Here is a 27,476-nt window from a genome sequence, read left to right as displayed (position 1 = left end):
AGGGCCCAGGCAGGGGTTACCAGTTCATTTGCCTGAATTGAGAGAGACAGAAGAAGGGAAATGGCAGAAATGGTCTACAAATAAAACAGATCTTGTGTACACTGTGGTAAAACTAATTTAAACCAAACTCACTTAACAGTATCAATGCGTCCCAAGACTGTAGAAGTACATCTCACACACATTTGTGAAAATAACCGACGACGGTGCCATTACCGATTCTTTATCATCACTAGAGCTCTGAAAATACTTTCTCAGTGAATCCTTTGTGAATGGTCTCGTATAATCCAATTATTTACACAGCTATTTAACTTTTCTCCGATGTTTCAGGTTAGGTTGCCGTAATTTAAGTTAAAATTCCCTGTCGCCCTGTCAGGATCCCTAAGCCAGCAAAATGCAGTCGCAATTTACAATTCACCCCATACCCTTTCAAAAGAGGATCGTAATAAAATAATGGAAATGTAAATTATGGAAAAAAGGCTTACTTCAGAAACGTCTTTTTTTTTTTTTAAAGTTTAAAAAAAAAAAAGGGGGGGGGAAGCATATGTCCAATACATTTATCACACACAGAGATGAGAAAATATTAATTTTAACAACGAAGAGTTGTTAGCGTTTCATAAAACATTTGACGAAAAAAAAAAAAAGAGATATTTCAGAGAAGTTATCTGTGCCCTTGGAAAACTTTAACTTGGAACAGCCGTTTAATTAAACTGTAAAACGGTTCAATTAGTGAAGTTTGAGACGTGTCATTTTTTTTCTCTCTCATACCAAACTCAAAAGTAGTGCGGATTTTTTGAGGTACGATTTTTTGGATTATAATTTATTGCAGTAATCTGGGCTCTTTCACGTGAGAAACGCTCTGGTAATTCTGATAACGAGAACGAAATCGATGCAAAATATTATAATTGAAAAACTAAGCAAAATATTTTTGTTCTTTTTAAAACTTGAAAACTACATCATTTTCACATTTCAGAAAATTCTGAGTGGCCAGAGTCCATCGAGAGATCACATTACAATAAAGAAGACAATTTCTAACGAAATAATTTTCACAATAAATGTCTGATTACATGATTATTGAACAGGCGAAAATACTGGACCGCCCTTCCCTCTGAGTGTCGCTCTGTCGGGTCCTGTATGGGAGCCCGTGCGGGGCTGTACTGGAAACCCCGCGCTGCCTGGACCTCTGTCGTCTCGGGTGAGTTTGTTACAATGTAGCAATTTCTCTATAAATGTGTATAACTCTAATAAAGCTGCAACGTTCGCGCGCTGCGAGTGGCGCACGATGCTCGCGCCTACCTCATCCAGAGCGCGAGGATTCGCGCGTGGCCGGGCAAAACGGATTAATTTTACAACGAATTCCCAAGCATAACCCCCCCGGTCCAACAGAATTCCAACATTAACTCATATTTAGCTAGGATATAGCTACGCAATTGCTGATGGAATCCAAATACGTTCAAACTGGCCAGTTAACAATCACGTTTAGTGCTAAGGGTAGAAAAGAAAAGCAACGTTAACTAAATCGTTAGTGATTTTGTCTATCATGCCAAATAAATAAATAAATACAACGCGTTAAAAAAAAAAATGTTATATATTTATATAGCTAGCTACAGCTAACTGTCTGGCAGTGTGAACAGTGAAGAGTCGAGTATTTTGACCAAATCATCCGAAGAGCAGTGGTGTACGGCACATATTTTGTCGTATTTGTCGTTTTTCGGGAAGTGTGATAGTTAGCTAGGCGTCTCTGTGTGAGGAAAGTTTGCGGCGAGCTCAGCCACGGGCTCTTCGAGGCACAGCCTCCCCCACGACGAAACGTCCTCTTCCCTGCTTTCCCTTCATTCATAGCAGATATCCACGAGTGCCCCGCTGCTCGGTGTCTGTGAAATCATCATGTGTCGTGTTTCTGGAGAGGAGCCCTGCGCGACGCTCGCAGTGCCCGTGTTTTGGTGCACGACTCTACTCTACTGTATATATAGTGTAATGTCGGAGCGGTCACCGCCTCCTCTGGCTCGCGCCCGTCTTCGCATAACCGTACGACCTGTGTTTTGTGGACTCGTCTGGCCTCAGATCAGAAAAGCTCTTATTTAAAAAAAAAAAAAAAAAAAAAATTGAGCGTGTGTGGAATGAACACGGGAACGGCTTTCGTTCGAGGGAAATTCGCGCCTTTTACGAGGTGTCTGGAATCCAAAATAAACTGTGGACGGGGACTCGTGTGTGTGTGTTTTCTTTCAATACCCGTGCCGTGGGCACTTAATGGCCAGCATTCAGCAGTCTAGTGTTCCTGCAACGGCGCAATACAGATTATATGTCCTGGAAATTGTGAATTAAGGTTCTTTTGAGATGAATTTTCACTCTGCGTCCGCCAGTGTTTACGCAGAAAGTAAATAAATGAGTGAAGCTGTCGCGTTCTCCTCATAAAGCTTTGCCTTGATATATATATATATATCATATAAAGAGTGTGCTCTGAACAATCAATGTCCTAAGCATTTTGGCGACGGGTCTCATTTTGACTTTTGAGTACTTTGAGAGGTGACCTTAAGCTCTCAGTGGACTAGACTACATTGAATTCACGAGGGTGGTGTTGACTGAGCGCCATGGAGCATTCCAGAACACTCAAGTTTTTCCCGCCACTCCACGGACTAGGTGGACCACGCAGCCAAGAAACTGTACGAGTTTGGGCAGTTGCGGTCAAATTTCGCGCAAAGGAAGAAAAATAATGCGCCGTAGCTGCTGTACCGCTTCATAAACGTGGACAGCTGAGCGAGAAGCGTCGCCCAGGACTTGGGGGGGAGGGAAGCTATGAAGCTGGAATTGTTGCTTGCCAATGGTTGTAAGAAGCGTGCAAGTGGTTCCAAGAGATTTGTGCTAAAGTGTTTTTTTGTTTGTTTTTTTTGTTTTTTTTTTTTTTGTTGTTGTTTTTTTGCAGAAAATGCTGAGAGAAATTGCCTTGTACTTGTCTACGATTAAGGTGTGTGCACAACTGGCGACGTTGCAGCTGCGTTCTGCTGTAAACCTGCTGTGTGTACCTGTGTGAGAAGAGAATTTGCCCTTTGACCTTTTGAAATTGGGATGCGATCCCTGGTAGCATAATAAAGTTTGGCCCTGAAGGAGGTACATGGCTAAATTGAAATGTTTTAAATTCTAGACGTTTCGCCTGATGCATATCCTGATTAGTCTACCTTTTTAAAACATTTAAGTATACCGTATTTGCATCGATCGTATTAGCTTGAGCCTGCTCTGCGCTATTTAATCTGTTCCTCAATGTGTGAAGAATTAAATTTTGTAGACATCTATCACCTAGGAATGGCTTTGGAAGCAAAACAAGCAATATAAATAAACAGCACTGCATTTTCAGTATGAATTCAAGGCTGTTTGAGGCTGTGTCAGTGTTTTTTGTCTTAATCTATGCAATTATTTTGCAGTTGACATGGATGATGAAGATGGCAGGTGCTTGCTAGATGTAATCTGGTGAGTTTGGTCTTTTTTAATGCTGTTTCTTTGCCCGTTTCTGAAAAAGGTCTGTACGTCAAAGGCTAAACCTCGGTCCGGGTTTTTGATGACTGGAAGTTATTTGGGGTAGTTGAAATTGTTAGCCATGTTAGTCCAACAAATACGCAACATGTGTGCGCTGCTTTGACTATTTAACCAAAAAAAAAGGTTGTCATGTTTCAGCAGGAGTGTTTTGGAGGCAGCATTGGTATTGCTCACAAGGGAAGCATGTTTCGGTGTTAAAAGGTTCAGTGAAAATTGTCATGCTAACTTATATTGCTGTCCCCCTCAGTGACCCGGAGGCACTGAACGACTTTCTCCATGGATCCGAAACACATGTAAGTGCAAAGAAGAACGAGAAGCTAAAGGTTAAATTGAGAGAATGAGAACGATTTCAAAATTTTGCGCAAATGACACACAAGGGATTTGCTGGACAGGTTACGAAGAGACACAAAATACTCTATACTTCTACCGTTGATCTGACACTACCTAATATCTTTGCACCCCCCAGGCCTGTATAACTTAAATATTATTTTACACTTATTTCACCCTTTGAGCTCATCTTTTTAGTTTCACTCAGTTTTTGGATGCATGAATACTGATGAGGTACTAATCTAGCTGCTGCCGCTTGCTCTGCTTTTTTCTGACACCTGTATGTCTTTGTGTCTGTTCTAAACCCCACCCCTTTTCTTCATAAATGCCCTCCTTTGCCTTTGGTGGTGGACTGGCCCCTCTTTTCCTCCTGTGTGCATATGTACTTGTCTGCCTGCCTGCTTGGCTGTCTGTCCCGTCTGTTTTTGCGTGCGTGCGTGTGTGTGTGTAGCTGGACACTGATGACCTTTTGGATGGCTCCTCTGACCCCTCCAGTTCCTTCTTCTCCACTGTTGGGGTGAGTGCCCCAGCCATGCCCCTTATTACTTTCCCCTCGCCCTTTTCGTTCTCCTACCTGCTGTCTTCCAGAATATATGTGGCATGCTTCTGTTGCTTAACCTCTCTAAGAGCAGATATGATTGCACTCTGACATCTTCAGTAAGTTAAGTACGAGGTACATCGACTTTGTCTTATTCTTAACCCACGATGAATCGCTCTTCCATTTGTTGTGTACTCACGGTTGTTCTTTTTTAATGAGCATAGTATCATTGTGCACTTTACCTGGCCATTGCTGTCCATCTGCCTATCACAGATTCAAAAGGTATATTCATCTCTGTTTCGGTATTTTGGCTTTGAGTGTATTTATGTTTGTTTTAATTTCCTGAATTTTTTTCCTCATTTGTCTCCGTTCCTTTATTTTTAATCATGCACCCCTGTTTCATTCACAGCTCTCCCTTTGTCTCTGTCTCTCTCTTAGGGCCATGTGCCTGAGATCCAGCCAGCTGCTCAGCTGTCTGCAAACGAACCACCGGGGCTCCCAACAGGCAGTGTCGACTTGGATTTCCTTGAAGATGACGACATCCTGGGGGGTTCACCCGGAGGGGGTCAAGTCGGAGGGAGCAATGGCTTCGGGACGGACCACGAGCCATGTGACATCCTTCAACAAAGCCTGGCTGAGGCCAACATCACGGAGCAGAGCTTGCAGGAGGCCGAAGCGGAGCTGGGTCTGAGCTCCTTCGGCCTGACAGGCTTAACGCAGGTGGTGCAGCCATTGGGCGATCCCAGTATGACCGTGGCTGGAGATGCCACGGCAAGTGTGGGGATCAGCCTTGGGGTCGGAGGCCCGGCTCAGATCTTCACTGGCCCGACCTCAGGCTCTACGGCACCCCCACCTCCTGCTGCCACTACTGATATGCTTGGGTCAGTCTTGGCCCATCCTGGCTTACAGTTGCAGTCCCAGGTGATGAACAAAGCAATTGGAGTGCAGCCCTTTGTGCAGCAAGTTGGTCTGGGAAATATGACCCTGCAGCCCATATCGAGTCTTCAGACCCTGCCCAATGGAAGTCCATCTGGAAACTTGGGCATTGGACAGATTCAGGTTGTGGGCCAGCCCACAGTCATGACTATTAACCAGTCTGGGCAACCTATCCTGGCTAAAACCGTGGGTGGCTACCAGCTTCACCAGGCTGGGCCAGAGCTGGGGGGCAGTAGCACGCAGGTTGGTCTTGGTGGGCAAATTCTGACGTCCACTGGCGGACTTTTGATTCAAGGAGGAAAGGCAGCCATGGGTTCCTCAGCTCTGAATGGGGCTGCTGTCGGCGTGAGCACAGCAAGCCTTAACACCAATAATGGCGGCAGTCCCATGACCAGCTCTGGTGGGTTGGTGGGCTATAGCAGCACCCCTGTAGGAGTGAGCTTAGGGACTCAACAACAAACCCAGGCTCAAGGCCAAATAATGCAAAATGTGATCATCCAGCGTACACCAACACCTATTCAGCCTAAACCACCTCAGGGGGGCACCATTCAGTCTAAACAGTTCAAGCAGCAGCAGCCATCACAGTCACAAGTGCTCCCTGCCCCACAGACCATTCAGAATGAAGCTAAGGTTGTAGGGGTGCAGCAAGGGCCAGCCCCCGTCTCCACAGCTCAGAATGTAGCGTTCTTAACAGGCAAGGCAGGTGCTAATGTCGTGCTGAGCACACCTGCTGGTCCACAGGGGGCATCCTTCTCCCAGGCGATTTTCAAACCCCAGACAGCGCAGAAGCCGGTCAGCGTGCAGCTGTTGAACCAGTCGGGCAGCATTGTCATCCCGTCCCAGACTGTCTTGCAGGGGCAGAACCACCAATTTCTCTTGCCCCAGCTACAGGCTGGAGGGCAGATCCTGACTCAGCATGCAGGGGGACACATCATCACCAGCCAGGGCCCTGGAGGGCAACTGATTGCCAATCAGATCCTGGCCACCAATCAGAACTTGAATCTGAGCCAGGTCCTGACAACACAGGGACATCCCACCCACATTCTGTCAGGACCCATCCAGCTCCAGCCAGGCCAGATGTCCCATCCCACGCTCTTCCAGATGCCTGTGCCGCTGGGCCAACCGCAGGGCCAGGTACAGGCCCACCCAACCGCAACACACACCCAGACGGTCATTCAGGGGATGCCCATACAGAACTCTCTGGCTATGCTCGGCCAGATGGAGGGGCTGACGCCGACTATCAGCTTACAGGCCGCTCCGCCAGGCAACGGCAGCACCGGAGGTGGGGCAGTCATCCCATGTCAACCTGGGGAAGGTGTCACCATTGTGAGCGGTGGTGCAGAACCAGGCCCTCATCCGGTGCAGACACAGGCTCAAGCGCCGGTCCTCACTGTGCAAACTGCCCCATCAGTCTCTACGTCCATCGTGACCCCTTCATCCTCACCACTGGTCTCCTCCTCCTCCACTTCCACACTCCCTGCAGCGGTTCCAGCTCCACCGCAGGCACAGCACAGTCCTGGGGGCCTGTTCCTCACACCCCAGGGTTCAAGCGTGATCCTGAGCCAGGAATCCCTACAGATGTTTCTGCAACAGGTTAGTGCTGATGTCTGTTTACATTAAACTGTCATTGATTTGCCGCTCCAGTGGGCATATGCTCTCACCCGGAGTAGCTCATAGTGCGCCACAAATAATTGCACAGTGAGGTGAGCGTTGAGGAAAATACCGCTTTTTGATGACTATTTTGGTCTCTCCACTGAAATGACAAACATGCCCCTGTCAGGACCATCAGCTCCAATCTGAGGCTGACCCACCCCCTGCGGGTTGTATGCCCGCGTCCGTCATCGTGAGCAGCGCTGGTCCGACCCCCCCGGTCAGTGACAGTGTGTCAGCCGAGGGCTGGCCGAGCCAGAGCCCTGGCCACTCACTTGCTGACGCTCATGTGGCAGCACGGGCCCACCAGGTAGATGTTCCCCACTTGCTCCTGCTGCAGCTGCTCCTAATTTGGATACAGCCCGTCCCAGCAGATGTCCTCTTTCCTCTCTCAGACACCATGGTTGACTGCCTGCTATTTGTTTCCTTTCTCGAGTTGTGTTCCCTCTAACCTGTAACATATATCTTATGTTCGTTTTATCAAATGTGCGTCGACCGGGTCGCTGAGAGAGGATTAACGCAGCAAGAAAAAAATTTCTTTGGTTTGTGTGCAAGGTCACGTTAAAATGCTGTGCAAATAAGAATTGAATAGTGAAACACTTTTTTTTCCCTCTCTATTTGCATAAACTCCTACTGGTCTTGTTCTTTTTTCCCCTTATTCGCTTCCTGTATTCGCAGGCTGCTTTCTTTGCATACTTATGTCTTTTGAAAAAAGTGCCCCTTTTTTCTGCATTCTGGGTTTTTCTTCCACTATAGATTTAAAGATTAATGATTTGAATAGGGGTTGGTTTTTGTTTGTTTGCAGGTGCGTTAGTGGTGGGTCAGTAGCGTGTTCTTGTTTGGTGTCTGCTTGACTGGAACTGCATCTGATTTGTGGACTGGGAGAATGACATAATAAGTGACACCAAAATGATCATCTATTATAATAATTATAATCTGGTTGCCATATAAACCTTTTGGGATGTGTTCCCTTGAAACTGTGTTTACACACAGCAGTAAAAGTATACTGTATATATAAAGTGTGTTTATTAAAAGTACATTGTGTAAAATAGGAAACTACAAAAATTACCAATATACAATACACTATAAATAATTATTTGTAAATTTAATAGGGTAAAACCCTTTGAATTCAAACCGAGGTATTAATGAGCAAGAGAAGGTGATTGAAGGGAAGAGGAGGTGATGCTGAGGGGTACCTGGGGGAGTACGAGTCCCCTTGGAGAGGGATTGTGTAGCTCGCTGGATAACTTGGCATGTGGAGTTTTCAAAAGTGTCACTCACTCAGAGAACATCGATCTTTTTTCCCTTTTCCCCAAACCAATAAGTAAGCTTGGAGGTCACGTGAAAGCTGACACCGTGTAATGCGTGCCTCCGCTGTACTTCATTTGGCATGTTTTGAAAAATTCCTCTTTCGTGCGCAGTTATCACCTGTTGTTAGTCATTACATAGTCTTGGAATGCTTAGATGGGAAAGCCTCATAATAGTATGCAGAACACATGAATTTGATTGTCTTTTTTCTAACGCCGAATATTTCTAGTACTAAGCGAAAAAGATGTTACGCAGTATGGCATTAATTAATAACGCTCCCGCTGTCAGGTCACTCCCCTCTCTGAAGTTTTCCCTCCTCCCGCTTAGGTGTAACAGGGAGTCCACAACGGCGTAGTGCTTGGCATAAATCACATACACACATTGACTGAAACCGCTTTGTCCCGAGTGGGGTCACGGTGAGCTGGAGCCTAACCCGGCAACACAGGGCGAAAGGCTGTAGGGGCGGGGACGCACCCAGGATGGGACGCCAGTCTGTTGCAAAGCACCCCAAGCAGGACTCGAACCCCAGGCACCCCAGAGAGCAGGACCCGGCCAAACCTGCTGCGCCAACGCGCCCCCCACTGGCACAAATCAGCCTTGTTCAAATGTTCTTAAGGAAAACGTTAACTTATTTCGTCACATATGTCCACGTCTTTGGGTCGCGAACCCGCCGATCTTTGGCGTTGCGAAATCTTGACGCGTCCCTCATACCGCACAATGACAGTCATCAGATTTGATTGTTCATTGGAATGTCACACGGTTCCTTGTGCGAAGGCATTTTCTCGCATGCATCAAAGCGAAGGCAAGGAACGAATGACTTGGATGCCTCCCCCTCATCACCTGCTCAGGTTACTGCAATACGATCGCCTTACTTCCTCATGCCTTGGTATTTTTAGTGTTCTTTTGCACAATTTTGGTGTTTCTCAGTGGTGTAGAAAAGTCTCATTGAGAGTTCCGAGGCAAAGTGCCACACACGTGTCTATAAATATGTTTCTTGAAGAGCACTTTAGGCATCCCCTTAAATATTTGTAATACGTATAAATTGAATCAACCAGATGGTTCAATAAGTAGGATAAATTTCACTGTTCATTCTTGATGATAATTTCCTGAGAAAAGGGCTGTAACTTGTGAGACAATGGTTTGAAATGTAGATGACACTCATCTTTGGATTTTTCATATTTTATATGTAAATCTACTTGACATTTGTCTGGCTTTGAATATCGTGTGTTTTGTGCTATGGCATCTGTGTTAATCCTGTCCTGGTTTAGTCTGTTTTGCTTTCTGTGTTGCTTTAATTGGCGAAATTCTTTGTGGTTTTGCAGCAGAGTTTGGTCCTAATGTTTGCAATGTAGTGGTGCAACATCTAAGGTTAATTACAGGTGTTATGGTGTTGCTTTTTTGACTTATAACCGGAGCTCTGCCTATCATGAGGAACGATCCATTTACCTTTGCCTCTGTTTTTGTCCCAATGCTCGCGTCTCCAGCTGCCTTCGACTGGAACCCAGCATCAGGTGAAAATCCAGTGTGCCTCGCCTTCACAGGCCCTGGCTGCTCACGCCATTCCCTCGTCGCTGTCAGAGAGCCCCCAGCCGTCTCAGTCTTCTCCGCTCGTTCTGGGCCAGACGATCCAATCTCCCCACCAACAGACTCAGTCTTGCCCTTCATCCCAGCCCCCATCACGGTCCTGCACCCCCTCCTCCCTGCCCCCACTCTTCATCATCCATAATCAGGTGGGCGTGTCCCCTCAGGATGCGACACAGACACAACCGCAGCCGCTCCCGCCCCAAATCCAAGCTCAGGCTGCCCCTGTGCCTCAGCTTGCAGCCTTCCAACAAGACACGCCACCGTCCTCCTGCTCCCCCAAACCCCCTCAGGTTCCCCCCGTACAGTTCCAGCTGGTGCCTCCCCCAGTCAGTGCTTCCCTGGACCCAGGCACGAGTCAGCAAGTGCCCCTTCAGAATCTGACGGCCGAGCAGCAGCAACAAACCCTCCAGCTGATTGGGGCTCAGCTACAGGCTGTGCCAACCATCAGCCAGCCCTCCCCTCAGCAGAAGCAGCTACTTGACAAGCTGCACCAGGTACGCCACCTTCTAGTCGTCAGTGGTAACTGCATGTGGCACAAACGGTAGTACATACCCTGCTGTGGCCTTAGCTTCTTCAACCTCCCTTTACACACCCCTTTCAGGTGACGCCAAGCATCATCCTCCAGTCGAAACCGCCTACCCAGGCCCAGCCCATCCCAATCGGTCAATTTAATATCAAGCAGGAACAACCCCTAACTCAGCCTGCGACATCATTAGACAGTCACAACAGGCCTGCACAGATGGTGCCAGTGCTGCAACAAGCTTCAGTTCTTGGTAAGGCTCTGGTGTCGAATAATTTCCAAAGTTCAACTCTAACATCCTCGTAAAAAACAAACCAGTAAAGAATAATTTAGGTGATAATAAGTAAATAAATAATAATCGTAAAGTAATGCACAAATTGTAATGTATGTTCTATGAGATGTGTGTCGCTTTGGAGAAAATCGTCTGCTAAATGAATAAATGTAAATGGAGTTATTACTTTTTCTCATTTGTCTGGTTTGATCTCTCTGTAGCATCCAATGATGTGAAGGTGATCTTAGGACCTCCAGGGGCCACACCAAGCAGCCTTACACAGTCTAATCAGGTGAGGCCTGTCAAAATAAGAACTGTGGAGTAAATATGTTAGATATAAATAAAATGTTGAGTTCTTTCCTTCTTTTACCGTATCCCATCCAAACACCAGCCGAAGCAGAGTGTGATTGGTTCAGTTGGGGGACTTTCCCTGGGAAAAGGTGGACTGCGGATCCAGGTCTGCAATACTGGAGTCTCTCAGCTGCCTACGGCTCTGGCTCACCCCCCAGTGCAAACGCAGGTGTGGAGGTTTATTGACTCCCATCCAAAAAGGTTTCAGGAGTTGTTGTATTCTTCATAAACGGGTTGCCGTATAGTAGTAGTGGCAAAAAGATCATTTGGTTTATGGAGAACTTTGAAACACTGGGATTCTGACTTCTGATCACATTTTTTTTAATTTGTAGACGGTTCCTTCAAAAAGATCTTTACCCATGGAGCCCAGCAAAGAGGCAAGGTGAGTCGGAGTGTTTATTATTCTTGATAAAATGGCTTGGGTAAAAGCACCTTTCCTGCTACTCATGAAGCAGGATATCACACTGAAGCAAGAAAAGTAAAGTATCTTTTTCAAGAGTGCAGCAGCCAGGCCTCTTCTGGTTGTCCTCAGGCCCAGAATGCTGCTTGCAACTCCATGTGAAGTTTCAGCTGCCTGTGCGCAGTGCAGTGCTGTTATTCAGTCCGTGTTTTCTCCTTTCTCCACGTGTGCTTTCAGGATGCTGGAGCAACTGAGGAGGCAGCAAGGATCTGTTCTGCACCCAGACTATGCCTCCCCCTTTCGTTCCTTTGAGGATGCCTTGCAAAGACTGCTTCCCTATCACTTGTACCAGGGCACAACCTCCACCCCTGAGGACTGCCACAGAGGTAATTCCTGATCTTTGTCCAGTAGCCCCCACTGTGAGATTGAATGAGTGGTGAGATTTGTTTTAGGGATCTCCTGGGTAGGAGATGATCGCCGTATCATTGTTCTCTCACAGTGGACGATGAGTTTGAAAGTGTGTCCAGCCAGCTGCTGAAACGGACTCAGGCCATGATTGATAAATATCGCCTGCTGCTGTTTGAGGAATCCAAGGTATGGTTTTGTTAACTTTCAGTTTGAGTTTTCTGTTTCACCCTATGATATTTGATGTTTAATATTTTTTGCTCTCCTCTGAGCAGAGACTAGGACCTTCAGCAGAGATGGTGATGATTGACCGGATGTTTATTCAGGAGGAGAAGGTTGCTCTGAACCAAGATCGGTTACTCGCCAAAGAGAGACCAGGTATGCTTCACTTAGGATGGTATCTGGACATTACAGAAGTACAACACACTGGGGAGCCAGAGCAGCACTCACCTTGCCTGTGGCACTTTGTGTTTGTATTATCTGTACAGAGGAGTATGTGGCACATTCCCGTTCCTTGGAAAGCACAGCGACAGGGGTTCTGCCACCTCCCCGTACTGAGCCCTTACCTGCAAGGGCTAGCCCAGCAACATCGGGGACATTGGGAACAGCAGCTACTGCCTTCCAAGCACCTACGCACTTAGCGCCCACCAAAATGGTCATCAAGCAGGGAGGAGGAACAGCGTCTGTAACCTGGTCCTCAAGTTTCACCCCCGGGCCTGCAGCAACAAGGCCATCAGTTGAGCCTTCCCCCCGGGGCTCATCCCTCAGCTCAGCCTCATCATCCTCACGCACTGCTGATGACGAGGACGACCTTCCCCAGCGCTGCAACAGGCCACCAATCAAGACCTATGAGGCGCGGCGTCGAATCGGCTTGAAGCTGAAGATCAAACAGGAGGCTGGACTAAGCAAAATTGTTCATAACACGGCGTTAGACCCAATCCACACACCGACTCAGCTGCATCCACAGCAGGACATACAACCAACACCTGCACAGGAGCACCAACAATCCAAATTCACCATTCCCACATCCACAAGCAATGCTAGGACTCCTCTTCCTGCTGGCAGTGCTGCCCCATCCTCAGCTGTCACCATAGCAACCACAGCGACAAACCCAGGGCAATGTACAACAGCCCTTTCGTGCACAACTCCCTCATTGTGTTCTTCGTCTTCCTCAAGTCAGATGAATGGGACCCTGGAGCACCATGCAGCGGATGGTGCCAAACAAAATCCTGCTGCCACAGTAGTTTCGCGCCAGATTACCTGCCGCCTTCCATTGCGCAAAACGTACCGTGAAAATATTAGCCCTCGCCGGTGTCCCGGGGTTCCTGGAGGTGGGGACGAAAGTGGGGTCATGGTCAGAACCTCGGTCCCCTCGCCAGAATCCCACGGCTCATCTCCCACTGCTGGCCGGACAGTGATAGCCAGCGTGAAGCTAGAGAAGCGGGCAGGCCAGGGCCAATCCCAGGCCCACCAGTGGCCTGGGCCAGAGCATGGTCCGAGAGTAGCTGGCGGTGCCCAGGAGCAGGACTCCTCACCCAGGCTCATCCAGGAACTAGAGGAGGTGGAGGAGGTGTTTTATCACGGGATGATGAGGAACACCCACCGTCGCTGCTCAGAGGACGACAAAGAGGGCAAGGATGATCGTGTAAGTACTGGCAGGTCCAGGGCAGGAACCGGGAAGGGTGGGGAGAGAGACAGCAGATTGTCTAAGAGAGACCGACAGGGGCCGGGTTCGTCCTCCCTAGCCCAGCCCCCCTGCCCATGGGACCCTTTGCTTCCGGCCAAGCGACGCAAGTCGGACTCTCCAGACATGGACAATGCCAGTTTCTCTAGCGGCAGCCCCCCACAAGATGACTCGCTCAATGAGCACCTACAGAGCGCAATAGACAGCATCCTTAACCTGCAGCAGAGCACCACCAAGGGGAGCAGTTCTAGGGCTCCAGAGGCACATCCGTCCCAAACTCATCGACTTGGTGCCCCACCCAGTGGATCCCACAGACAGCCAGTGTCCTCGTCACCCTCGCCCTCTATGGCTCCACGCTCACAGCTAGGAGGCGTCGCTGGGTGTGGGCAGAACGGTGGCTTGGTGTCAAGGACTTGCAGTAGATAACAGACCGTCGAACAGACGGGGACTAAGAGACGCAAGGGCTGGGGAGAGAGTCCTGCTCTATCCTTTTGGCTGTGCTGTGTTTGTCTATTTGAATTGTCCAGAACAAGATAACACTCTATTTTTGCTCTACAGAATGTAACAAACTTACCCTGTGTAAGACACAGCTATTCTAAAGAAAGTAGTGTAACAAGATGTCAGTCAGGCCAGCAGAGCGATGTACTTACACACTGGCGAAATATCAGTGTTGTTTCCCATCATTCTTATTTCAAGTGTAATGTACAAAGGTTTATTCTTTTTTTTTTTTTTTTAATCTTTGTCCTTACCCACCCATAGGAAATTTTTACATAGAGAGCGGTCAGCACTTGTAAGGATGGCTGGAAATTGATGTAAGCAAATACATAGTACGTTACCAAAGGGGCAAGGTTTAGTCCTTTGACACAGATAAGATTCATTCCTTAGAAACAACTTGGGTTATTCTGAGCTGCCACTGTCCGAAGAATAATATCCAAACTCATATAGAATTTATAAAAACGTGTGTGGTCTGCCTATAGGTGGCAAAATGTTACTTTTTAAAGCATTCTTGCTCTACATTAGTGACTGTACTTCAGAGCCCTTTTAATTCTAAGCTAGGATGGCAGTAAAATTCTCTTTTTTTTCATTGAGTTTGCTCTAACTGTGACTTAAACCATTTAGGTCTTTGTGATTCCCAGAGTCATGGATCAGAATTCTCTCAAGAGTTGTAGTCTTCAGATGTTGTTATGTATCCCTGTTAAGTTATGTATCCCATCTGACACAGCACACTGGAAGTACAACAAAACACATGTAGCTCCATTCCCACAACCCGGCTGCTTTATGTTTTCCCCATGAGAAACAAAAGGAGCTGGCTGGATTGGACAGGGGTCAGTGAAATGCCATTGCACGCTTCAAAATTCATCCTTATTCTTAACTATTAACCATTCAGTTGTTTCCAACTAGCCCATTTTCTGATTTTCCTGTAGACCTGTGGAAAGTGCTGTTTTCTTTAATTTATTTTTTTATTTTTTTTTTTTACTGTAGCCTTACAAGGTGTGATGTGGTTTCAGCTCCACATTTGATGCCAAACTGGTAAATGGCTTAACGTAGTTCTTTGAAGGTTATGTCTGATGTATGAGCACTGATGCATGTATGAAGATCAGGATTTTAGGTCTTTCATTAGCATTGAAATAATGCTCATACTCATTCACCCAATGATTGGAATGACAGATTGGTTACCATGGAAGTCCTCTGAGCCAAACCAGCACCACTGTAAAAGTTTGTAATGTTACCTTTGCAATGTTTCATGTTGTGGGGGGGGGGACTCTGGATGGTTCAGCAAAACTTGTTCAGACAAATGGAAAGTTTGTGAATGTAAGAATGTACAGGTGGTTGAAATAAGCTTTCAGGACCCAAGAGTAGCAGACTATTAGTGTACTGTCATAGCAAGACACTTTCTGATGACATGCCCAGTCTTTAGACAGTGTGTTTTAAACAAAGTTTACACTTATTTTTGAGTGAGCTATGCTTATGTAGAACCGAATACCCCAAAATTGTTCAAGTCGCATCTCTCAGTGAAATAATATCCCTACGAAAAAATCAGCGTTTATAAGTAGTACGTGCAAGTATGTGTATCTGGAACACAGACATTTATTAAGCACACCCGTGTACTGCACAGTCAGAGTTGTGGTGCTGTGCAACATGGATGGGCTTAGCGTTTAAACACAAAAACGGTTGGATGTCTCGATGGGCGTCTGTAAACTGATGTATTGATCTTGGAGTTGTGTGTTTTTTCTTTTTTGAGAAAAAAAAAGTCTTTTGTGAATGTTTCCTTTTCCCTCAGTCCCATTCCTCTGACATCGCTTCCAAACTCTTTGGACAATTTAATGCAAACACAGCATAAACAATGAATTGATACAAACTCAATAACAAAAACATTTAAAAGTGTAAGATTTTCAAATATAGTACTTCAGATTAATTTTGTACTGTATTTATTGTGTAAAATGAACATTTTTATGAACTGTACATTTAGTAAAACTGTACATTAAACCCTGCTTCTTAAAAAAGGAACATGCGCATTTCTCTTCCTTTTCTGCAACTTTATAAAGCAGTAACTGAACTACTCCAGTGTCAATAGGCTCGTGGTGTAAAACCACTTGTCATACCACTAACTGCCCCCAGATGGAGCCTGTGAGTCACAAAAGTTGACACTGGCTCTGCTCATATGGGTGGAGAAAAAATGGAGGGAAAAAAAGCCAACAGTGACAAAAGAAAAATGGCTTTTCTTCTTCACAGGAGTTTGTGCTGGAGTCATGCGAACAGCCAAGAAGCCTGGAAAACAAGCTCGAAAGAAGAGCTCGAAACGCTGGGATTGCGTGACTTCGCTTGCAAGCGAGCCGTATTTGTAACGGATGCGTGCCGGTGAGCACGTAGAAGGGTTCGCTTTAGTGTGTGTGTGCGAAGACTGTGGTGCTACAAGCAGAACATCTGACTCCTCCTTGACTCTTGACAATGAAGTGTTGCTGCAACAGAACCTCTTCCCCCCGCTAGAGTTCTACCCCGACTGCTCCTTCCACACCCCGCCTCTTTCAAACACAAGACCTATGCAGCAGATTTTCCAGGGCTTGCCCAAAAGTGTTCATGAGAGAAGGGGGGACAGGCCGAGGGAGGGAGTGTTTCAGTTGTCTCTGTTTACTGGCAGCTTTTCCAGCTAGAAAATCCAGGAGCTTCTGCAAGGCATAAGGATCAGCTGAAACCGATTAGCCCCTAAAGGAAAAAAAAAAAAAAAACATCTTTCAAGACTTCAGATCTGGCTCCTCATGTAATATTTAGGCTGTTTTGATTTGGACGAATGTCTGTATACAGAAGTACGCACATCTGCTTGTAATAGTTCACTTTACATTACTCAGAGGTTGAGGCTGTTGCTCAGAACTCCAGCAAGAGAGGAAAAGCATCCTGTTTAAAAAAGATCTTTTTTTTTTTTTTAATAACTTTTTTGCTTTTGTGGTTTGCCGTCCGTCGCTTCTACGGTCGCAGGTAGGACAACTGATTCTCTTTCTGTTGTGTATTTGTTTTTACTTTACGGCTCATTGAGCTTTACCCTTAGTGGTGACACTTTTTAAAATGAGCAGGGCTCTAGGAAACGCTACGATGCTCAGCTGTCAGCTGATCGAGTAAACGCCGTCAACCCTCAGCCCTCTGTGTCTTTTAAATGCGTTGGATTTACTGTCATTTTTAATGTTGACATTTTTGATGGCAACATGGTGGTTGGGGGACTCCAGAAGAGACTCCTTCAACTAGGAGCAGCAGGTAGCCTAATGATTAGAGCTGTTGCTGCTGGATGCAGGGGTTGTAGGTTTAAATCCCAGCTCTTGCTGTAATACGCATCAGCAACACACACATCCCCAATTGCTCCAGTAAAAATTACTCAGTTCTGTAAGTGGGTAAATAGCTGTCGAATACTATTAGGTATTGCTTTGCACAAGTGTCTGCTAAACGAATAAATACAAAAGCATTTGTTCAGATTCTCTTTACCAGAAAAGAAGGACTAACTCGCTTCACCTGAGGCTCAGTTTATCATAAAGAAATCTCAGATGTCTCATTGGGGATTTATGATTCACCTCTAAAATCTGTAGAGTATATGACACTGCCATGCTTTGACCAGTGGGCTGCACAGCAATGCTTCACACCATGAATCACTCCATGCAGTAAGTCTTGCTTTTCACTCTGGAGATGTTTGAGTAAAGCTTCAGGAGCAGCTGACTGAATATAATGAGCTCTTTATAGACCACCCATGACCACACGTGGCTGCAGCTCTGAATACACCTCTTGCTGGTGTCGCAGCTGAGGTATGTTCTTCCATAAGCAGTTTCCCCATCATATTTTCGTCGCTCTCCCCCTCAGTGTCAACCACCCATCTGGTCTCCTACCTCACAGGCCTTCAGTCTGAACCCATTTCATCTCTTCATCTGTATAATCTCTTCATTTTCAGTTGGTGACATTTTTATGGTGTTTGTTTGCTCTGCGCACCTCTGTGTGTGTGAGTTCTGCTGGCATTTATGTGGCACCCACACAGAATAACACTGTGTTCCAAGATTTCACGCAAACCCAAGGTGTGTTCTCGGGTGGCTAAAGGGCTCCGGAGGGAAATTTTCATTGTCAGATTATAGCAGTTAAGGACATGGACTTGAAGTGTGATGATTGCTGATTCAATTACCACTATGTAGTATTACTGTAGTATTCTTGAGCAATGTAATATCATCTAGCATTATCAGATGCTATAGAAATGCTTTGGATGAACCAAGTTATCCAACAAGTAAATGATACTTATTGTCTTCGTGTAGTGATCTTGTGCAGAAGTCAGCAGACACAATGGTCCCCTTTCTCTCCTCTCGACTTTACCCCGAACACATTAAACCTTAGGAGAGGGAAATACTTTGCGAGAGGCAGAACACCTCAAAATTACAGAGAACGTTCCCTCCTCGCATTTGCCACCTCTGTGCGTCCTTTCACAGTAGGTCGCTAATCGCCTTTCCAAACTTTCCACCGAATACAGCCCCTGGAAAAGTTTCAGGTCGCACGTCAATGCAAGGAAGTTAGCTGCGTGTGTGTCGATGGAGGGCTGGGCATGTGAGCAGCACTGCAAATCAGTCACATCTGAGCACCCGTGGATAATGCGCAACGCTCTCACCCAGCAGGCCTGGATGGATTGTGCATGGACTCTGCACAAAAGGCAGAGGAAGCTCTGGCATGCCAGAGGGGTTGTTGGATTTCACAGGCTCTTGGCCTGTACACAACATCACTGGATGGCGGTCAAAATGAGTACATGATTGATGTGTGGATATCATTTCATTATTTTTTTCACTGCAGGCAGTGGGCCAGAGAGAGCTGCTTACAGGAGACATACAAACAGACAAGTCCCAAGGTTTACCTTTGGATGACTGATACTTAGCTTTTCACATACACATCTGATAAAATATCCAAGGAAGCAGTGAGACATCCAGGCATCCACAAACCACAGCCAAGAGCGAACAGCACCTACAGTTCCACCATTCTGCTGGTGGAAAGTCACACTCTCAGTGGTGCCGCGGTCAAACATTCGCCATGTCTCGCTGGGGCCGGAAAGGAGACAAGAACCGGAAGATGCCAGAGGTGATTCGTACAGTGACGGAGGGTCTCAAGTCCCTGTACCGCAAGAAGCTGCTCCCTCTGGAGACATACTATGGCTTCCATGACTTCCACTCACCAAGCCTTGAGGATGCTGACTTTGACAATAAGCCCATGGTGCTGGTAGTAGGCCAGTACTCCACGGGGAAGACTACCTTCATCAGGTAGATCACCATACTTTTCATGCACAGTCTTTCTACCATAAACCTTTATGAGGCGAAGTCCGTGGGTTTTTATGTTCCATGATGTTATGAATTAAGGAGATATGTAAGTTATGGTTGGCCTTTGAGATGTATAGGGTCATTGTGTCAGCCATTGTGTCCTTCTCTTTGTCAGGTACCTCCTGGAACAGGACATCCCGGGTAGCCGCATAGGGCCAGAGCCCACCACAGATTGCTTCACCGCCATCATGCACGGGGAGGCAGAGGGGATCATTCCAGGCAATGCCTTGATCGTTGATCCCAACAAGCCCTTTCGAAAGCTCAACCCCTTCGGGAACGCCTTTCTCAACAGGTTTGCCAGCCGGGCTGTTTGACGATGTATACCACTTGTTTGAAATTTATCATGGGGCATCACAACAAATGCAGCAGCAAGAAAATGGGGGAAATTAGGAGAGTTAAAAGAAAAAACTCAGTCCTTCCATCAGTGGGAGGACAAGGAACAGGAGAGAGAGAGAAGTGTGTTAGTTTTTGCACTATGGAATGTTAAGTGTCTGTGCCAGAATTCTAAAGAGGGAGGGTCTTAAGTTATTCGTGGAAAAACTGAGTGGAAGCTAGATCACCATAGCAAGAAGTGTGGAGAGCAGGAATAGTGGAAAACATGCCTGCGGGCAAAATATCCTGAATGGCAAACATAGATGATTTTTTTCAACACACACACACATACACACGCTGTCCGAAACCACTTGTCCTGAGCGGGGTCACGGCAAACCGGAGCCTAATCCAGCCGCACAGGGTGCAAGGCTGGAGGGGGTGGGAACACACCCAGGATGGGACGCCAGTCCATCGCAAGGCACCTCAAGCAGGACTCAAACTTGGCTGCAGATTTTTTTAAATCTCTAATTGACACTTTGGCAAATCACTTGCCCTAAAATTTGTGCAAAGATAATTAGATTATGGGAAGGATCCTGTAAAGGCTTGGAGTGCTGGAGGGCAAGTGGCAGTGGACAAACAGATGTTTGACTGATGTTACAAAAAGATTAGTGTCACTGGGGTCCACTGTGGTGATGGACTATCCAGATGTGTACTGCAGATGGCACTAGACTTATTACTCAGTAACGCCATTATTCTAGATCAAGGGTGTCCATCCTTCTTTGGCCAAGGGCCACGGTCTTGACTGTGAACTGGTTTGAGGGCTGCACACGTAAAAATCATTTTATGATATACTACTGTAAATCTTAAATGTCTAAATTGGAACAATTGTTTTATTGGATTACACTGAGTTGTGGCGTCCGTTCAAGTTTTTGTGTCTGTGTTTGTGCGTGATTTAAAAGAATTTATAGTATTTATGGTCAGTATAGTATATCTAGTTAACCCCGCTTTATAGGTGTTCTTGTAGGCGACGCCAAGAGAAACAGTGGTCCGCATCCAGTCTACGAACACCCGCATTTTAGATGATGACTTTGCTTTCAGCCTATGTTTTTGAGAGAATATTTTTACCTTTTTTCTTATGCTTCCTGTCCGGGGAAAACTCGCTGGGGAAACTGTGTAGATGTTAAACTTATGTACAACAGGACATGAGTCTGTTATTCTAAGCAACACACCATTAGCAAGCCTCATTGTTTAGTCTTGGCAAAGGTGGTAATTTTCCTTCAGGAAGCTGAGAGAATTGAGAAGGCCACTTCCACACACAATGAGCTCCCATGGGAGGGTAGGGGACTGGGCTTTTAATTATGTTCACAGCAATGATAAGCCATAAGAGATTTCTTTTTTTAAAGAAAAAAGATCACTACATTAAAGTTCCAGTTTTCTGGTATGGGCCGTGAAGCACGATGTTACTTGCTGAAGTTTGGTTACTACCCAAGTTTTTCTGTATGGCTTGATGAGGAGATCTGCAGTGGTCGTACAGTTCTGAAAGTTGAAGTTTTTCACTCCCCTGTCTTCTAGGTTCCAGTGTGCTCAGATGCCCAATCAGGTTCTGGAGAGCATCAGCATCATTGACTCACCCGGAATCCTTTCTGGGGCCAAGCAGAGGGTGAGCCGAGGTAAGACATGCAGAAGGAGGGGATGGAGTGAAAGGAGTTCAAGGCTAAGGTCACATTCCAGAGTGACACATTCCACTCCTGGGCTCCCAGTCCAGTACATTGCATAACTCTAAAATGAAGGACAAAGGGAGATGGAGATGGGGGGAGGAGGTACGGTTATGACAAGAAGGAGAGTGATAGAGATGAGTGAGATGACTGTTAAAATTCCTCCAGCGCATCTGGAATTGCAAGATGCAAGATAAAGGGAGGGCAAGTATGGATTATGGACATTCCATGAGTACTGCAGCTGCTTTTCTTTCTTTGCTTCCCTCTGATTTGAATTAAAGTACATTATTTTTGAATAAAAATAAAACAGTTATATAAGATGTTCTGAAACACAAGCAAAAGCAGTGCAGGGTTAAAATTTCCATCCTTTGAAAAGTGCAAGCTTGGCTGTGTTCTGGATCCTTATGAGAAACAGAAGTCACCACCAATAGTCCGGACCGAGTCCCACTGAGTAGTGGGCTGCCGAAACACCTTGGAAAGGGAGTAAGGGAAGAGGAAGCAGAGAAACATATCAACAAAGGCAGACAGCGATCTGAAAGAAGGCCAGACTGAGAGAGCCAAGGGAGTGCAGTGGAAAAAACACAAGAAGAGTCCAAGCCTTTAAATTTTTGTCTTTCAGTGCTTTCCTTCTGTTAACCCACTTCAGGATAAATCAGTATCCGTATCACACATCCCATGAATCCTTACAACAGTGATGGTAAACTGATTCTGTACCCTCTCCTATGATGAACACCATCACCATGCAAATGGTTCCCAAATTTCAGGTTCACCTTGAAGATACTTATCCTAACCCTCTCTATATAAAGAGATCTACCTTCTGATGTAGCCTTAAATAGTCTTGGTTCATTAAGAGTCATGATATTCAAAATCACCATTTCACCCCATGTACCCCAACTAGTAGCCCTCAGTGCAACTGAAATCACACCACAACAAATATCGCACTGTAGATAAATTTGATGCTAATTGAAAGGCTCTCTTCTTCACTCTCTTCGTCCACAAAGGCTACGACTTTCCAGCTGTGCTGCGGTGGTTTTCCGAGCGCGTGGACCGCATCATACTGCTGTTCGATGCTCATAAGCTGGAAATTTCTGATGAGTTCTCAGAGGCCATCGGGGCACTGCGTGGCAATGAGGACAAGTTGCGCGTGGTGCTCAACAAGGCCGACATGGTGAGCACACAGCAGCTGATGCGTGTTTACGGCGCTCTCATGTGGTCACTGGGGAAGGCGTTTGGCACTCCCGAGGTGCTACGCGTCTACATCGGCTCCTTCTGGTCCGAGCCTTTGATGGTGCCAGACAACCGTCGCCTGTTCGAGCTGGAAGAAGAGGACCTCTTCGCCGACATCCAGAACTTGCCCCGTAACGCTGCCTTGCGTAAGCTCAACGACTTGGTCAAGAGAGCACGTCTTGTGAGGGTGAGTGACAATGGGCAGACCGCAGTAGTTCCACTCACCGTTGACCAAAAGCGCTTGCCTTCCTTTGTTGGAGGTGAAGACCTTTTATGGTTTGATCCATTCCACCACAAGCAAAAATACACAGGCCTCATTGTTTGACTCTTCTGATAGTCATGTGGGGTCCTCATAACTCACACAGCAGAGTTTACTTGACATGAGACAAGCTGGGACAGATATCAATTTGTTTTGCGGAAGCCACACACCAGAGCCATTTTACAGCACATCACTAGAAACAAATCCTGAAGTGTCCAGCTAATGAAAAAGACAAAGAGGATTCATAAATGTTATCAGTTGGGAAGTCATCCCAGGAACTACATTAAATGCATACCATTATTCCAGCGCTAAAAAAACACTGCTTGATTTTAGTCAGCAATTTCAGTGAAAGAAATTGCATTCCAGTATAATACTTTGGTAGGCAGAAGAACACTGAGGTTAAGTGTTTAAGGTCAGAAAGAAGGTATGTCAAATGAGCATTTGCTATCTCCTCTTACCCAGGTTCACGCTCACATCATTAGCTATCTGAAGCAGGAGATGCCGTCTGTCTTCAGGAAGGACAACAAAAAGAAGAACCTTATCAACCAACTTCCTGTCATCTTCTCCAAGATCCAGCTCCAGTACCATATCTCCCCTGGAGACTTTCCAAATTGTGCCCAGATGCAGGTGCACTTCCATCCACAACAAACACCTCTGCTGTCACCATGAGGTTCAGTTTTGTAGGCAGACCTTGAGATACTAAAGACAAAATGAGAAAACATGTTAACTGAGATAACTGGATTTCAGTGGTTGCATCCAAGTTGCTGGTCTGTTGAAAACACTTTAGACTTTAAGTGACTTATTCTGAACCAGGATATCAGAGAGGTTTCCTCTCAAGCTTTATAAGTTGTCCATATCCAGAGATACACTATAGCAGTGTCAAGTTCAACGCTCCATCTCTCCAATTCCTTGTTACAGGAGCAGCTGCTGGTGCATGACTTCACCAAGTTCAAGCCTATTAAGCCAAACCTGATGGCAGCCCTGGATGAACTGCTGACCACTGACATTGCGAAGCTGATGCCCCTGCTGCGGCAGGAGGAGATGGAAGCGGGTGTCCAGCCAGGAGTGCAGGGTGGTGCCTTCTTGGGGACCCGTGCTGGACCATTCCTGGAGGGTGACCCCTTCGCCCTCACAACTGAAAATGGGGAGGGCGGTGAGGAAGATGAGGAGGAATGGGTGGTGACGAAGGATAAGCCCAAGTATGATGAGATCTTCTACAACCTGTCACCCAACGAGGGCAAGCTGAGTGGCTCCAAAGCCAAGGACTGGATGGTCACCACACGGCTCCCCAACTCGGTCCTGGGCCGCATCTGGAAGTTGTCGGACGTGGACCGCGACGGCATGCTGGATGATGAGGAGTTTGCCCTGGCCAGTCACCTGATTGAAGCTAAACTGGAGGGGCATGGCCTGCCGCCTGAGCTCCCCCCACGTCTGGTTCCCCCTTCCAAACGTCGTCAGAAAGGGTCTGATGCATGAGAAGGCACCACAGCCCCACAGTGACTCTACAACAGCACAGTTGCCACACTACTGCCAATGCCAGCCTCTTACCCTACCCTTTGTCTGTTTCACTCTACCTGTCCACATGCCTATCCGTCCCTTCTCTATGAATATGTGTGTCTGTTTCTCTTTGAAAACATAGTGGTTGAGGGTATCTTTCTCCAACGATGTAATCTTTTTTGCGTCATATTTATCCTTTTTCTTGCACCCTACTAACATTTACTCAGTACTTCATATACTAACATATAAAACCAGCACTAAATTTTAACCTCTGACTCTCAACATTCCCCTGTACCCTGAGAGCTCATCGCTCAGGGTTGGTGCTGTAACCCTGTGTTTGTTTTGGGGGGGATGGTGATAGCTTTTGTATCTGTAGGAATAAGAGTAATTTTTCCTCAATATTGCAGCTGAGTTCACCCGCCGGCTCCCCTTTGCCCCATGCAGTCGCCGTTTGCCTCAACCTTCCTTGTGAAACACCGAGCCACACAAACTGCCGAAGGAACGTGTCCGATGTGAAGCGCGAAGATCGCCAAGCATTAAAGGCGTCTGCTGCGCATGTGAAAGACGAGGGACGCGACGTGCAGGCAAACAGATGCCACTGCCTCAGTGTTGTTCTTCTGCTGACTTTTATACACCTTTGTCAGAGCATCGCAGATATGGCAAAGCACCTCGCTTCTCAACGTCCTGTGCTTCCATTAAACTGCTCCTCTAATCTTCTCTTTTTAAATCCACAGCTGCTCATCTGTCCTTTCACGTGTGCTTTTTATAAATTTTTTTAAAAAAAAAATATTTTTCTATGAAAGAGAACAGTGGATCTCAGTCCATTGTTCAAATGAATGTCACACCTTTCATTTTGGCTCGGACTGCTTTATTAGAAAAATAATGTAACTGAAACCATTGACTGATACTTTTGCTGATTACGATACACTGTCTAAGCATCTCTCTTATGCTCAACATAATTAATATTCAATAAACATTATTTAAACCTTGCTCCAGTTAGTAGTCCTTCTTCATTTTTTACTGTTTTATGTTTTACTATATTTATTTCAAAATACAGAGGAGCAAAGAAGGAATAATTGTTACACATTTTTTTTCTGATTGCTCCTGCCGTTATATAACATAAATGTGTGCTGTGTAGCAATAGATAGATTTTTACATGATTTTTTCCGATATCTTTTATCTGAATGTTTTTTTTTTGAACATTTATTCACTTCTCCAAAACTGTTCATTTTGTCTGCACAGAGCCAGACACGTTACAAGACCCGTCACGCCACTCTTAACCATGGGTCCCCCACAATAGGATTCAAAGCTTCTGTGGGGGGATACAAACACCCTGACAGGGGCAATGTAGGGCTTCCAGCAACATGCTGTTGAAACCCAGGAGGAAACTGGAGAATCTGGGAAAAAAGCTCAAATGCAGCAAGATGTCAACATCACACAAAGAAAAGATGAGTACCCTGTGGTCAGTAGCAGTACTGCGATAACTCGAATCTATAGAGAACATACAATATGTCATACAACACATTACCACATCCACTGCAAGAGTTATGTGCTGTAGTTGGGACAGTTTAGATTTTTAGCAGTACAAGCTAGAAAGTGCAGGATACAAATGCATTTCAATTTTTGTTTTGGAGATGGATTCAAAGGTAGTAAGAAATCCACCCAAACCTATATATGTAATCTCTCAGTGAAAGTGATGGTATATGTGCATGTTAGTGCCCTTACACACAGAAACATGCCATCACATTCCTAAAAAAATGTTTTCCGCAACTGCACCCACACTTATGTTGTACCAGTGGTCTGCCAGTGACCAGCCACAGAAACAGTGACTCATACCTCTCACTGCCAAGACCCACGCCACTGTTTTCCATTTCCCTTCGCCTGAGCTCTAAACTTTCAAACACTCACACACAGATCAGCTTCACCTCTCCGCTACTTCTCGTACAGACCAAGTACTGTAAAAACACACCCGTGTTTCTTTCCAGTGTATATGCCCTTGGAGAATAACTGCGCATGGTTCTGTTGGACCATCTATGTGTATGTGTGTATGCATCTGTGTGTGGTAGGGTGTGGGACAGTTGTTCCTTGCTCATGTAAAGGGTGTGGTGGTCTTCCAGGTTCCTCCTCTGATGCCCCCATGGAAAGAAAAGCCAACAGAAAACAGCGGCAGAGCGTCCCATTCCCCAGCACTCTTCCCAGCCCGCAGTGACTCACACACTAGGAATGCGGTGGGTCGGACAGGGGAGTTATTAATATCTCCCTTTCTTGGGTTCGCAAAGTTTCCTTCAGCTCCTGCACACCACTTGATAGCCATATCTTTTCAAATATGTTTACAGCATCCCCGTATTTGGTATTTTCAATAGGAACAAACTGAACCCCACCCTTCGTTTGTATGTGAATTGCTGGGCAAGTTAGGCAATTCAACCAGGCGGAAACCCATGCAAAGGAATTTCTTTTTTTAATTTTTTTTGAAAGTGTACAGAGTGCCTTCGGAGGCAGGCACAGCGGCCTTTTTCGATCCGCTATTGAATGTTCTTGGGTTATCAGATTTTTCATGCCGCCCTTCTGGTTTGAAAGTTGCCCAAACATCACCCCTCCACTATTTCTTGGCCTTAAGAAACACTAGCATTTAGTACACTAAGATTCCATGACATTTCTCAATGTCTAATGTAATATGCTTTTCTAGAAACGGTCTACTGCAACTGTGGAACAAAGGTGCATGATTCTTAACATTCCATGTAGATAATTTTTTCCAAATTCTGGCATGAGCCTGCTTTTCCCCGGTCAAACAGCGATGTCAGCTGGAAAGTTTTCCAGCAGAAATGTACAGGTGGCACTTAATCTCCATGGAAACATGCTAGATCACATAAACAACAGGATTACGACATGGAATGCCTCCAATCCGGGATACCCCAAAACCTCCAGGAGGGCGGAAGTGAGGACTGACGTCAGTGCCTGTGCGAACGGGGAAGACCCCTCAGAAGGGCCCCGTTAGGGAGACACACTCAATGTACGAGCGCCCTCTTGTGGTACACTCCACGTGGACAAGCACGCGCGCGCACACACAATTACACCAAAAAAGGTTCTATTTACTACATAGATCAGTAACTGTCTGCGTGATTTTTTTTTTTTTTTTGCA

At 46.1% G+C, this 27,476-nt stretch overlaps 2 protein-coding genes across 3 annotated transcripts; both read left to right on the top strand.

Annotated features, from left to right (window-relative positions):
• Nucleotides 1-1,082: 1,082 nt before the first annotated feature.
• Nucleotides 1,083-15,736, top strand: bicra (BRD4 interacting chromatin remodeling complex associated protein). Of its 2 annotated transcripts, XM_018764822.2 has the most exons (15): nt 1,083-1,192; nt 3,417-3,462; nt 3,776-3,821; nt 4,307-4,372; nt 4,832-6,922; nt 7,110-7,289; nt 9,772-10,365; nt 10,473-10,644; nt 10,884-10,954; nt 11,054-11,182; nt 11,346-11,395; nt 11,651-11,799; nt 11,913-12,007; nt 12,094-12,196; nt 12,307-15,736. In XM_018764822.2, exons 1-15 carry the CDS (start codon nt 1,132-1,134, stop codon nt 13,926-13,928), a joined length of 5,475 nt encoding a protein of 1,824 aa, XP_018620338.1. In that variant the 5' UTR covers nt 1,083-1,131; the 3' UTR covers nt 13,929-15,736. The 2 variants fall into 2 exon arrangements, with proteins under 2 accessions (XP_018620338.1, XP_018620347.1); XM_018764831.2 differs by lacking the exon at nt 4,307-4,372.
• Nucleotides 15,737-16,531: 795 nt separating this feature from the next.
• On the top strand, nt 16,532-25,323 carry ehd2b (EH-domain containing 2b). Its single transcript, XM_018763425.2, has 7 exons — nt 16,532-16,976; nt 18,810-19,270; nt 19,443-19,619; nt 21,212-21,309; nt 22,356-22,768; nt 23,303-23,467; nt 23,759-25,323. The coding sequence occupies exons 2-7, from the start codon at nt 19,044-19,046 to the stop codon at nt 24,314-24,316; spliced, it is 1,638 nt and encodes a 545-aa protein (XP_018618941.1). The 5' UTR covers nt 16,532-16,976; nt 18,810-19,043; the 3' UTR covers nt 24,317-25,323.
• Nucleotides 25,324-27,476: the final 2,153 nt, after the last annotated feature.

Source organism: Scleropages formosus, chromosome 10 (assembly GCF_900964775.1).
Source record: "Scleropages formosus chromosome 10, fSclFor1.1, whole genome shotgun sequence".
NCBI lineage: Eukaryota > Metazoa > Chordata > Actinopteri > Osteoglossiformes > Osteoglossidae > Scleropages > Scleropages formosus.
Note: the sequence above shows the minus strand (reverse complement) of the source record. Positions and strands in the feature narration are given on the sequence as shown.